Source organism: Pituophis catenifer, unplaced genomic scaffold, assembly GCF_029215685.1.
Source record: "Pituophis catenifer annectens isolate HBS135680 unplaced genomic scaffold, rPitCat1.0.hap2 SCAF_13, whole genome shotgun sequence".
NCBI lineage: Eukaryota > Metazoa > Chordata > Lepidosauria > Squamata > Colubridae > Pituophis > Pituophis catenifer.
Window position 1 is genome coordinate 15,773,590 of NW_027256893.1, and position 13,133 is coordinate 15,786,722.

Below are 13,133 nucleotides of genomic sequence, written 5' to 3' on the forward strand. Positions count from 1 at the left end.
AGGACTCAAGGCGGTGAACAGCCATAATAAATACAAATACATATAGAAGTTAAAAACTATTAAGAAACAGATTAAGTAATTTAGGCTCAAAGATTAAAAAACATCCAAATTTATCTAAAGAGGTTTAAAACCCAATTTAAAAGCCAGTTTAAAAGCCAATTAAAAAGGGAGAGTTAGGCCAGACCAGCTTGTTGGAATAGAAATGTTTTCAGGGCACGGCGGAATATGCGTAAGTCTTGGATGTTTCGTAACTCCGGGGGAAGCCCGTTCCAGATGGTAGGTGCCCCCACAGAAAAGGCTCTCCCCCTGGGGGCCGTCAGTCGACATTGTTTGGCCGACGGCACCCTGAGGAGTCCCTCTCTATGGGAGCGAACTGGTCGGTGAGAGGCTATTGGTGGCAGGAGGCGGTCTCGTAAGTACCCTGGTCCTGAGCCATAGGTTCCCGTAGGCACACCCAGAATGGTTTTTCTTTCACCTCTTTCCACCTCTTCTTCTATAAGCTGAAAAGATGAAGATCAACTCAGACATTTCTAAGCCTCCCCAGCAGGTATGGTCACATGGAACTAAAACCAAGCATGTGTTCATATTTGACAGGGCATGCTTGAAATCTGCCTTGGTCTCTTTCAGAGAGATGGGCAAGTGTGTTCAGAATAGCTTGCAAGCTGGGCTCCATTGTCAGTCTGCCAGCAACTCTTAGCAATGAGGTAGATTTTCTCCTTGATGATCTGTCCACAGTCCGATCCTTTCAGGTCTTCCAACAATATACTCTCTGCCAATGTAACTGAGTCCATCCACTTGGTTGCTAGTCATCCTCTTCTCTCTCCTTCTACATTTTCCCAGAATTAAAGCTTGGTCTAGAAAGCTAGATTTTGGTGTAAAGTAAGATAATTTGACCCTGGACACCTAGCCCTTTTTTGCATATTTGAATGGACAACCATTTGTCCAGAATGGTATAAGGCCGTGATGGCGAACCTATGGCATGCATGCCGGAAGTGGCGCACAGAGCCATGTCGCCTGGCATGTGCGGTGTTGCCCATCCCCTTTCTGGGTTTCTGGCGCACGCATGTGCGCCGGCATGTGTGTGCAATGATCAGCTGGCCTTCACACGTGCGGCAGTGTCAGAAAACAGAAGATCAGCTGGCCAGCTGATCGTCGCACACACATATGTGCCAGTAACCAGAAGACTAGCTGTCTGGTGCACATGCGTGTGCCGGAAACCGGAAGTTCATTTTCCAATGCACGCATGCCCACTGGGCAGCTCCTCTTAGTGCATGTATGCACTGGCTATGCCGTCGACACCTGCATGCAACTCCCTTGCCAGCCAGGAGTGCTGCCGCCAGTCGTTCCCAAGCACCCGCCTGCCTGCCTCACCGCCACCGCTACCGCCAGGAATGATTCCAAAGCCGCGCTGCCCAGGATCCAGGTGGGCTGCTGCTGGGGGAGGCCAGGTATGATTGGCATGGCTGGATGCTGCCCGGAGTGCGAGGCTGGCAGGAGGAGGAGGAGCCGCCGCTGCTTCTGCAAAAAGGCAGCAGTGGCAGGCCGTTCGTGCCAACAGAGGTTGGTGCAGGAGGCTTTCCAGGCCCAAAACGGGGCGAGGGGACAGGGTGCATATGCAGGGGTACACGCAGCATGGTGCGGGGTGCATGTGGGGGGGGCAGGCATGCACAGGGGCGTGCATTGCATTATGGGTGCCGACGCGCGGGCACTTTTGGCACACGACAACAAAAAGGTTAGCCATCACTGTCCTAAGAGATGGGTGGGTGTTAACTTCCTACAACACACAAAAACTCATGGTTGTAGGGGGCCGCAGTGACTCACGTGGTAAGACACTGAGCCTGTGCTCCACTGAAGTCGGCAGGCGGATGGATTTGCCAATTGGTTTGAAAACTTTTCTTTAGTGCAGATAAAGAAATAAAAGAATGTTTACGTTGAAAATAGCAAGAGAAACAACTACTTAGAAAACAAAATCCCCGCCACAATACCTGACAGAACTCTGTAGGTGTTGGCCAAATCCCTCTTTTCTTATTTCTTTCAGAACTTGTATTGTCTTTCTGACACAGCAGCCAACCAATTTACATAACATGGGAGGAGGGACGGAGAAAGAAGTGAGTTGCGACAAAATTTAAGGAATGCAGGAAGTTGTTTCTTGGTTAGCCTGGGCTGTCAAGAGAGATGGAAGAACTGAATCCGCACAGCATTCTGGTGACCGGTTCCAATCGGGGACTTGGCTTGGAGCTGGTCAGGCAGCTGGTACAGAAGAGTAACCCCCCAAAATGGATCTTTGCCACTTGCCGGGACCCGGCTGGACCCCGTGCTCAGGTAAGTCACAGGGTGGACTCTGTTACGAGATAGAAGTTCACTCGCAATCTCAATAGTTTAATGTTGAAATCAGTAGCCATCAGCTTGAGGACCTTAAGCTCTGTGTGGAAAGATTTATTTTTTCTTTAAGGGCAATTCAATTATCTCCTAGCTTAGGGATGGGAAATGATGGCTCTTAAGACTATCCCACTATTCTTCTCCCTCCCCCCCAAGTTTTATTTATTTTATTTATAATACTTTTCATCTCCATCGATTAGTGTGTGAACTGGGTACAGTTATTTGAAAATTCATAGTTTACATATTGTTGTTGTATTCATTACAATAACATTGATAATATAACTCTATATCAAGATAATTTACAATAGTACATAACATCATCATCATAAACTTCTCTCCATAGTAACATTTTCTCTTCTTATATCTCCTCTTTCCTAACTTCTGTTTCTGTTCTCTAGCCATTGATAAAATACATCCCACGTCAGAAAATATTCAGTTTCTTCTCTGTCCTTAATAATAAGTGTTAATCTGTCCATTTCTACGCATTCCATTATCTTCTGAATCACCCTCTCATCTGACAGGATCTCCTCACACTTCTATTGTTGCTCAAAAACAATCCTAGCCGCAGTCAGTACATGTAAAATCAAATATGTGGTCTTTTTGTCGTATTTTTCCAGTAGGATGCCCAACAAAAATGTCTCTGGTCTGAGTTCAAAAGGCTTCTTTGTCATTTTTTCCAGCCAGATATGTATTTTCGACCAATATTTTTTAGTTTTGGGACATGCCCACCACATGTGGTAGTATGAACCCGGTGTTTGGTTACATTTCCAACATTTGGCTGATCTGTCTGATCTTATACATTTTAGCCAACCTTGCCGGTGTGAAGTGCCATCTATAAAACATTTTATACAGATTTTCTTTATAGGCGTCCCATTATTCTTGAACTTCCTTTAAGGAAAGTGATTATTTTTTAGTTCTTCACCCACTTCTGAGCCTTTGGGAAACAGTGGACAATATTACCAGAGTTGCTCTCAAGAAGGGCTTCCCTGAGGTCTTAAGCTCATGCTTGTATCACAAGCAGTTTTACCAGGGGTGAAATCTATTTTCCTTCCCTACTGGTTCGGAAGTGCGCACTCCGTGTCATGTGCAATTTTGGACCCTCCACACATGCACAAAGCCTTTGCGCATGCGTAGAAGGTAAAAAAAGGTTACTTCCTGGTTAAAGCCAGGAAGTAATGACGACTGGGTGGGTGGGCGGAGCCTCGCACTGCCGCTGCTACCAGTTCTCCAAACCACCTGCCGCTACCGGTTTGATCGAACCAGTCCGAACCGGTAGCATTTCACCCCTGAGTTTTACCTGCTCTATTTCTTTCTGTTCAGCTCTTCCTCAATTTGCCTTCAAATTTTCTAAGCATCAGACCATAAATTTTCCTCATTTCAGCAAGCAAAGTGTCATCACCAGCATGAAACTACTGGTGTTTCTTGTAGCCTCACCTAGCCTCTCTTATGATATTTTCTTCAGATAAATGGTTTGCTGGTCTCTGTATTCTTTAGCACGGGTCGTGTTTTGGCGTCTATGGTATCCTTGGGTTGATGCAATCCTCTTCACAATTTCAAGAAGAAGAAAAAAATCCCTGAAGGGGATAGAAAACTATTCTAACATGAAATCTGCTGACTAATCACCCACACTGCAGTTTCCACTAATTTCCTCTTCCTCACTGACTTTCCTCCAGATTTTGCACATACGAAGATGTGGTAAGATATGAAAAAAAGAAGTTGCAGAAACACATTTGCAGCAGTTAGCTATCAAGGAAAAGGCACTAAGTTTGTGGTTTTTCCCTCCCTTTCAGGACCTGAAGAATTTGGCTGCTGAACACCCGCAAATTGTCATCATTGCATTGGGTACGTGCCCTGAAAATCTCTTTGGTTCTTCATTATGTGTGTCCAATCACAGTTGGCCAATAAAGAATATTCTATATTCTATTAGCTGGGAGATTAAAGAATTGAAAGGCATTGATTCCATGCACCCACATCATAGCTGATGAACATTGTCCGGTATTCTAATTGGATATCTAGCCTGAATTCCAAAACCAGACAAAGAAACATCCTGCTTGGTAGATGCATTGGAAGTATACCGTGTTTCCCCAAAAATAAGACTCTGTCTTATATTTTTTTGAACCCTGAAATAAGCGCTTGGCCTTGTTGCCATGCGCTCAAAAGCCCGATTTGGCTTATTATCAGGGGATGTCTTATTTTGGGGGAAACAGGGTAATATCTCACATTGTTGCATTCTGTATCAGAACAACACAATCAGAGTGCACTTACCAAAACAAATAAATATATCTTAAATACGTCATGGCTTCACACAATGCTTTATCCCATCTGTACTTTAATGAAACAATTGAGCTAAGATACTGTTTTGGTTGGTCACACCCACCCAGTCACATTACCCCACCACCACCAAGCCATACCCACAGAACCGGTAGTAACAAATTTTACATTTCACCACTGACTATATGCCTCTACAATCTTAAGACTAAGGTAATTTTGTTAAAAAAGAAAGAAAGAAAGAAAGAAAGAAAGAAAGAAAGAAAGAAAGAAAGAAAGAAAGAAAGAAAGAAAGAAAGAAAGGAAAAATGTAATATGCACAAAATACAGAATACATTTATTTGACTATAGTTCGGTATGCAAAGCTGGATACCCAATAACACACACATTTATTTCCCGCTGTAGACACGGACGATCCATCCAGTGTCAAGGCTGCCGCAGCCAAAGTTACAGCATGCCTGAATGGAGCTGGATTGAACCTCCTGATTAATAATGCAGGGATTCTCAATGTGAGCAGTTTGGAGACTGAAACACCTGAGAACATGGCTGAAACCTACAAAACCAATGTGATTGGGCCTATGGTAGTTGTCCAGGTAAGGGAACCTCGTGGTCCTTTCCCCTTTGAGTTGAAAGAATGTTTAGAGGCAGCCTTTCATATAACAATATTCATAGACTGGAATAGGCATAGCAACAGGTCAGCCAATGGGAACTGTTTGGATAGACATGGCAACAGGTCAGCCAATGGGGAGTGTTTAGATAGACATGGTAACAGGTCAGCCAATGGGGACTGTTTGAATAGACATGGCAACAGGTCAGCCAATGGGGACTGTTTGGATAGACATGGTAACAGGTCAGCCAATAGGGACTGTTTGAATAGACATGGCAACAGGTCAGCCAATGGGGAGTGTTTGGATAGACATGGTAACAGGTCAGCCAATGGGGACTTTTTGAATAGACATGGCAACAGGTCAGCCAATGGGAACTGTTTGGATAGACATGGTAACAGGTCAGCCAATGGGGACTGTTTGGGAAACATTATTATTACATTATTATTCTCCTTTACCAATTATTTAACAGTAAATTATCCTCTATAAGGGGGAAAAAAACCCTTAATATATTTTATTACCTTATCCATTTCATTTCATATTTCATTTCCATTCTTTCTTGTCTAACCATTGATAAAATAAATCCCATATCAAATAATATTGTTTATCTTCTTGTTCCCTAATTTCAAATGTCAATTTACTCATTTCAGCACACTCCAAAATTTTCTTGATAACGTCGTCATCCGTGGGTATCTTCTCACCTTTCCAGTTTCTAGCAAATACAATTCTAGCTGCCGTTAAAACATTCACAATTAGATATCTCATTTCTCTATTATATATTTCTGGTAAAATCCCCAATAAAAATATCTCTGGTTTAAAGTCAATATGTGAAACATAGTATTTGTTTGTATGGGGCCATAAGAGACAGTTTGGAGTCTGGGAGTGGCTTAGACTTGCTGAACTGTATATAAGAGTTGGTTTGGCCTCTGTAATGGCTGCCTCTGTACAATATATTAGCCTCTGTATCTCTCTACAGAGAGATACATCCACGCCTTGCCTCTCTGCTCAAATAATCCCCTTGCAGATTTGTGGCTTTAAGAATGGATTCTGAGCTCTTTGAACTCTTTCAGAATGGGATATCAAGACCTGAATAAAAAATTTGCCCCGCTAGCCACGCAGACTATAATAAGACTGGATGGACTATGAATATATTATGGACGACAATTGTGCAGATTTGAACAGGGATGTGTTAAATGGGTTCAATCTGATTAGACTACAGCACAATCCTGAAATTTCCTTATGAACAATTGGTAAATCTTTAGGGCCCTGGTGGCAAACCCATGGCAAGTGTGCCAGACGTGGCACACAGAGCCCTCTCTGTGGGCACATGTGCTGTCGCCCCAGCCTAGCTCCATCGGGTTTCTCCAGGGTAGGGGGGGAAGAGAGAGAGAGAAAGGGAGAGAGGGAGGGAAAGAGAGAAAGAGACAGAGAAAGAAAAAGAGAGAAAAACAGAGAAAGAAAGAGAGAGGGGATGAAGAAAGAGAGGGGGAGGGAAAGAGAAATGGTATTACAAAAGTTTTTCTTTTTTATTGTTGCTAAACGTAATATTTCAAAAGGAGAAAAAAATGAAGGGGCATAAAAGTGCAATTTATCAAGTTTTTCTTAGAACGATTAGCTGAACTCTGCCTTGTTTATCATTATTTTAGGTAGTAAAACCTCAGTATTCAGGTTAAATTGCCGTGTTGGCACTTTGCGATAAATAAATGGGTTTTGGGTTGAAGTTTGGGCCCTCGGTCTCTAAAAGGTTCGCCATCACTGTTTTAGGTCCTCTACATTGGGAATGGAAAATCCCAACCCTCCTTACAAAAGTTTTGACTGGCCTTCATTTGTTCCTTTCATCCTCCAGGTGTTCCTTCCTTTGCTGAGGAAAGCAGCTCAAGAAAGTCCCCTGAAAGGCATGAGCTGCAGCAAAGCTGCCATCGTCAACATTTCTAGTGAAGGAGGTTCCATCACAAATGTCTTTGAATGGCAGAAAGGCCACGTCATTGCTTATCGCTGTAGTAAGGTACAGATGAACCCATGATCAGAGAATGCCAATTCTGTTGTTATCATAAGTAGGAGAAGAAGAGTATGCTTGAATTTTATATCCATCTTCCCACCATAACTGTCAGTGTTGTTTCATCAGAAGCGTCTACCGAGAATTAATTACTCGCTGTCATAATGATGCTGAATATGGTTAGCACAAGCCATTGGAAACCAGGCGGATTTCTGTTTTGGAGTGTTGCAGCAAACTGAATACCATGTCGTTTGAGTTTCACCTTAGAGCAATGTTTCTCAACCTTGACAACTTCAAGATGTGTGGGCTTCAATCCCCAGAATTGAAGGAATTTGGAGGAATTGAACTCTATACTGTACACGGCAAAGTTGAAAAGCACTGCTCTAATGTGCCAACTACCACATATTTTTTGGATTATAAAACACACTTTTTTATCTCCCAAAAGGAGGTTGAAAACGTCTGTGCATTTTATAGACCAAATATTGCCAAAGCCCTACCTATCCTCTGGCTGTTTTTTTTTGCCTCCGCACACCCCATTTTCGAGGCTTTTTTTGGCCATTTTTTCCAGAAAAAACAGCCTGAAAAAAGCCGAAAAAACAGGCCGAAAAAAGCTGAAAAAACGGCCCGGAAAAAGCCTTGAAAATGGGCCAAAAAAAGCCTCAAAAATAGGCTAAAAAGCCTAGAAAACAGGCAGAAAAAAGCCTTGAGAATGGGCCGGAAAAAGGCTGGAAAAGGCCCCCCAAAAAGACCTGGAAATGGGGGGCGCGGAGGCCAAAATCTTTTTTTGTTGTTGTTGATTTCCTCTTCTAATTTAGGTGCGTCTTATAGTCAGGTGCGTCTTACAATCCGAAAAATATGGTAGGCCCTTGGAAACATCTATCAAAAACCGAGCCTCTGGATGCCTGCTGATCTAGTTCATAGCCAGGCAGAGAGGGCCAAAGTCTCAACCAATCATTATTATTATTATTATAATCATTATTATGGTATATGATGGTTTGCCTCATAAAGAATGGTAAAAATAATATAAATCCATCGACAGAGATAAGGAGATCCTGTGAATATTTTCTTAAAATATTTTAAAAGAAATATTTGAACATTTCTATCAATAGCCATGGCCTACAGTCAAAGATAAGAGCATCAAACATCTTCACTGCCTGCCTCCCTGCCTCCTTCCTGCCAAGGAGCAAATGATCAATGGCAGGGGTGGGTTCTACTTACCTTTACTACTGGTTTGCAACGGGGCCGCACGCGTGCTTCTATGCATGCGCAGAAGCTTCCTGATGATAGCCAGGTCGGTGGGCGAAGCCTCCTGCCGGTTTTACTACCGGTTCTTGCGAACCGGTCCAAACCGGGGGCAACCCACCACTGGTCAATGGGGATAACTCTTCAAATTGCATTAGAGACAGACAGGCTTTGGAAGAAGAGTGCCTTCAGATGTGCTATCAAATATGATGTCAGGGTTCCAAGTAACACCCCCAATGAAATCAAACTCCAAGGCTTGAAGTTCCTCAAAGCTAACTTTTATTAGAGATGTCATATTGGCACATCTAGGAAACCCCGAATCTGAGAGCTTCCGGGTTTTCCATACCCAAAAGAAAGTTCAAGACCTTGCCGACATCTCCCACATGTCCACCACACATCCAATCAGTTACTGTCCAGAACAGAAGATACCTCCTCATTCTTCTCCACACAGCTGCAGGGCACCATGGCCTTGACTTTCTATAAAGAATTTTATTATGACTACGTATCTCTATGCAATCCCCCCTCTCAATTTCCCACAGTAGGATTTGTGGCAGGCCTGAAGCCTGAAGGCACAAAGGTAGAAAGATGGCTTCCAGGTCTGACATATGACCTTTGGCGTAGCCACGAGCAGAACTCATTCCTTCCTTTAAGGGCAGAGAACATGCCCTGAGTAGCAGGTTCCATTGAAGTTTCAATTTTTTTTTTCCTCCTGCCAATCAACACTGAATCACAACCAATAGGATTGGAGATGGGAAGAAGTGAGACAGGCCCAAAAAACAGATCAGAAGGAGATGAAAGCACATCCTTCTCAACACAACACATGAATGTTTTGATCTTCCGCAGGCTTGGGCATTCAACATATTGCCCAAGGCACCTTTTCAGTTAGAGAAACTGTCAGGGTATGTATGCTGTAAGATAATGGAAGGTTGTAAATGGAGGCAACTGAAAGCTGATGCAATGGGAATGAGGCAGCAGGATTATTGCCACTTTAAGAAACTGGGTAAGATGCTGTCTATATAAGGGAAGCCATTAGAGGGTGTCTCCCTTCTCCTCATGTTCACTCTCGTCTTGTATCTCATTGCTCTCCTTGTGTCAGTAGCAGTATGATCAGATATTTAATGATATATAAGTCTGTAAATATTTAGCTGTATATTAACCACTGTTATTTATCTAAAGGCTTGTGTGCTGTGTGCTGTGTTTTGCTCCTGGGTTTATCTCATAATACTAGTTATGCTGCCTAAACTCTGACAGAAGCTACCTTGAAATGTGGTGGCATCTTACAGCATTCAGATGGAAGCATTCATTCTATCTTGGGGCTGCCCTTGGGATGTGTCCGGAGGCTTCAGCTAGTCTAAAATGCAGCTGCGCGGGTAGTTACGGGGGCGTCTAGATACTCCCATGTAACACCTCTCCTGCGTGAGCTGCACTGGCTACCGGTGGCACTCCGGATACGTTTCAAGGTGCTGGTGCTCACCTATAAAGCCCTTCATGGCTTAGGCCCGGGGTACTTGCAGGACCATCTCCGGTCGTTCTCCCATCGTCCTGTGCGCTCTCACAGAGTCGGCCTCCTCAGGGTGCCGTCGGCCAAACAATGTCGGCTGACGACCCCCAGGGGAAGGGCGTTCTCTGTGGGAGCCCCGACCCTCTGGAATGGATTGCCCACTGAGCTCAGGACAGCCCCTGACCTTCTTTCCTTCCGCCGCGAGCTGAAGACGTGGCTCTTTCGCCAATTAAACTGATCCGTTTGGGGGTACACTGGTATAATTTTAAATCGTTTTTTAACTGGGTTATTGATTTTAATTTTGTATTGTATTGTGATTTGTATTGAAGTTGTCATTTTGTAAGCCGCCTTGAGTCCCTAGGGAGAAAGGCGGCATATAAATCGCAATAAATAAATAAATAAATAAATAAATAAATAAATAAATAAATAAATAAATAAATCTTCTCCTTCCCTCTCTCCCTCACAGTCTGCTCTGAATATGCTGTCTAAATGCCAGTCCTTGTATCTTGCCAAAGAGGAGATCTTGTGCATTGCGTTGCATCCTGGATGGGTACAGACTGACATGGGAAATAAAGTGGTAAGTGAATTGGGGTGGGGGGGGATCCCAAATTTTATAGAGTGGACAAGAAGCAAAGTCAGACAAAATTAGCTGGGCTAGATATGGAGTATTGCAAACAGGGGTGGGCTGCTGGGGGTTCGCAGGGGTTCGCAGGGGTTCGCAGAGGTTCGCAGGGGTTCGGGAGAACCTCTAGCTAAGATTCTGTGCAATTCAGAGAACCCCCAAATCCCACTCCTGGCTGGAGGGAATGGGGAGGGAATGGGGATTTTGCAGATCCTTCCCCTGCCACGCCCACCAAGCCACATCAAGCCACACCCACAGAACCGGTAGTAAACAAATTTGAATTTCACCACTGGATGGGGGCAACATAATTATTATTGTGCTGGTGGTCATTCTCAAAAGTCAGCAAACAGGACTCTCTTCCAAACCCCATCCTGGTTCTTCTTCAGAAATATCTGTCCTCTGATATAACATCAGGACCAATAACATTTCCTTGCAAATACATCTTGGGGAGATACACACAGACACACACACACACACACACACACACACACACACACACACATATTAAACTATTGAGCTACGGTGGTGCAATGGTTAGAGTGCAGTACTGCAGGCTATTTCTTCTGCCTGCCAGCTGCCTTCAATTTGGCGGTTCAAATCTCACCAGGCTCAAGGTTGACTCGGCCCTCCATCCTTCCGAGGTGGGTAAAATGAGGACCCAGATTGTTGGGGGCAATAGGCTGATTCTGTAAAACCGCTTACAGGGGGCTGTAAAGCACTGTATGTCAAGTTTCCGAAAGATGCCCTAATTAATTCATGAGCCATGATCCAAACTTCAAAGAAAATATATTCATTTATTAGGAACAACATTCCGGCAATACTCGGATGCAGTTAGGACTGATCCCACGTAGATTTACGTTCCCCTATGACCCTGTCTCTCCTCTCCTCTCTGGCCATGTCATAAATCACATTCTCCAATTACCCACTTTGGCTGGCTGTGAAACCTAACACCCTCCTTCTGATTGCGGTCAGGAAGAATGTATGGAATTCACTTCAGTTCTCCCTCCCTCCTGCTCATGGCAACTTGAAAGCTTTGCAAGTTGACATTGTAAAGCGGTATATAAGTCTTAAGTGCTTATTGCTACTGCCTTCAATTTTCCTTCTTAAAGCTGGCTTCCCACCATCTTCTGGAGATTGGAATGTGCATAACAAAGTTTGGTCGAAATAAATTTTCCGGTTTTGATGTCCCTGGCTGTTAATGAAATTCGTTCTCGGTTGACGTTACCTAGTCTTTTCATCTTTTTTTTTTTGCAATGAACTTCCTTCATCCCTTTCCTGTTTTTTTTCCCCCCAGGGAAAAGCACCACTGACATTGGAGCAGAGTTTGCAGGCTATTCTGCACACCATTGGCCGTCTCTCTGAGGAAAACACTGGCACATTTGTTAACTGGGAAGGGAATCTTGTTCCCTGGTGAGGCAACCAAGAACCTGCTCCACTGTGTTGCAGGACGATGTTCTCATCGAAGGCAACGCAACTTTCTATCTTCTATCGATGCTCTCTACACGGTGCTCTTCTGCACGGGCTCCAAATCTCGCTCGCTTCAGCTGATCTATCTGGTGCCCGTAAAACCTTGCTAGGCCAGGCTCTATCAGGCTGCAGGACCCAATGATCTGTTTAGATACAGGTATTCCTCAACCTATGACCATAATTGACCCCAACGTTTATGTTGTTAAGTGAGAAATCTGCTAAGTTTTGCCCCATTTTACAACTTTTCTTGCCCCAGTTGTTACATGAACCATTAAATTAGAAACATGGTTGTTAAGTGAATCTGGCTTGCCTCCATTGACTTTGAAGGTCGCAAAAGGAGATTGTGTGACCCTCGGGATATTGCAATCGTCATAAATACGAACCAATTGTCAAGCATCTGAATGTAAATCATGTGGTCGTGGGGATACTGCTATGGTCATAAGTATGGAAGAATGGTCGTAAATCCCTTCTTTTCAGCGCTGTTGTAACTTCGGACGGTCACTAAATGAACTGTTGTAAGTCAAAGACGACCTGTATTTCTAGCTTATTTTTTGGCTGCAAGGTGAATTTCAAAAGTTCCATAATGAGCTGGAAGACCTCACTTACTTGGTACAGGTTACAATGCCCTTTGGAAGAGAAAATTATCCAGGAATATCATTATTGTTCTGTTTTATGATGTTTCAAAAGACAAGCTTTTCCCCTTCCCTTAAGGCAGAAATTCCAAAAAAGCCAGCACAAAAATACCACTGGAACCAATTCCAAAAATTGCCGGAATCACTACAATGTCATGTCTTCAGCCCCATTCTAGAAGATGGCCTTGGTAGACACCACACTCAATGTTCTTTAAGTTACTGCCAGTCAACCCAAAGGAACATTCTTTTTCTGCATTTCATTAATGTCTTAGTCAAGAGAAGAAAACATGTCACAACTTCATGTATCTGTATGAAAATTAAGTGAAAATTTAAAAATCGTCTGCATTCAAATTACTTGGCTACATTATTTTTCAGTATCTTAATATCCTGTAGGACAATGTTCCCCAACCTTTCCTGGTTG

The 13,133-nt window shown here is 43.6% G+C and overlaps 1 protein-coding gene across 1 annotated transcript; it reads left to right on the top strand.

Annotated features, from left to right (window-relative positions):
• The first annotated feature begins 2,166 nt into the window (after nt 1-2,166).
• Nucleotides 2,167-12,176, top strand: LOC139323354 (C-signal-like). The gene is made up of 6 exons (XM_070952667.1): nt 2,167-2,322; nt 4,170-4,221; nt 5,053-5,240; nt 7,099-7,257; nt 10,458-10,568; nt 11,908-12,176. The coding sequence occupies exons 1-6, from the start codon at nt 2,176-2,178 to the stop codon at nt 12,025-12,027; spliced, it is 777 nt and encodes a 258-aa protein (XP_070808768.1). The 5' UTR covers nt 2,167-2,175; the 3' UTR covers nt 12,028-12,176.
• Nucleotides 12,177-13,133: the final 957 nt, after the last annotated feature.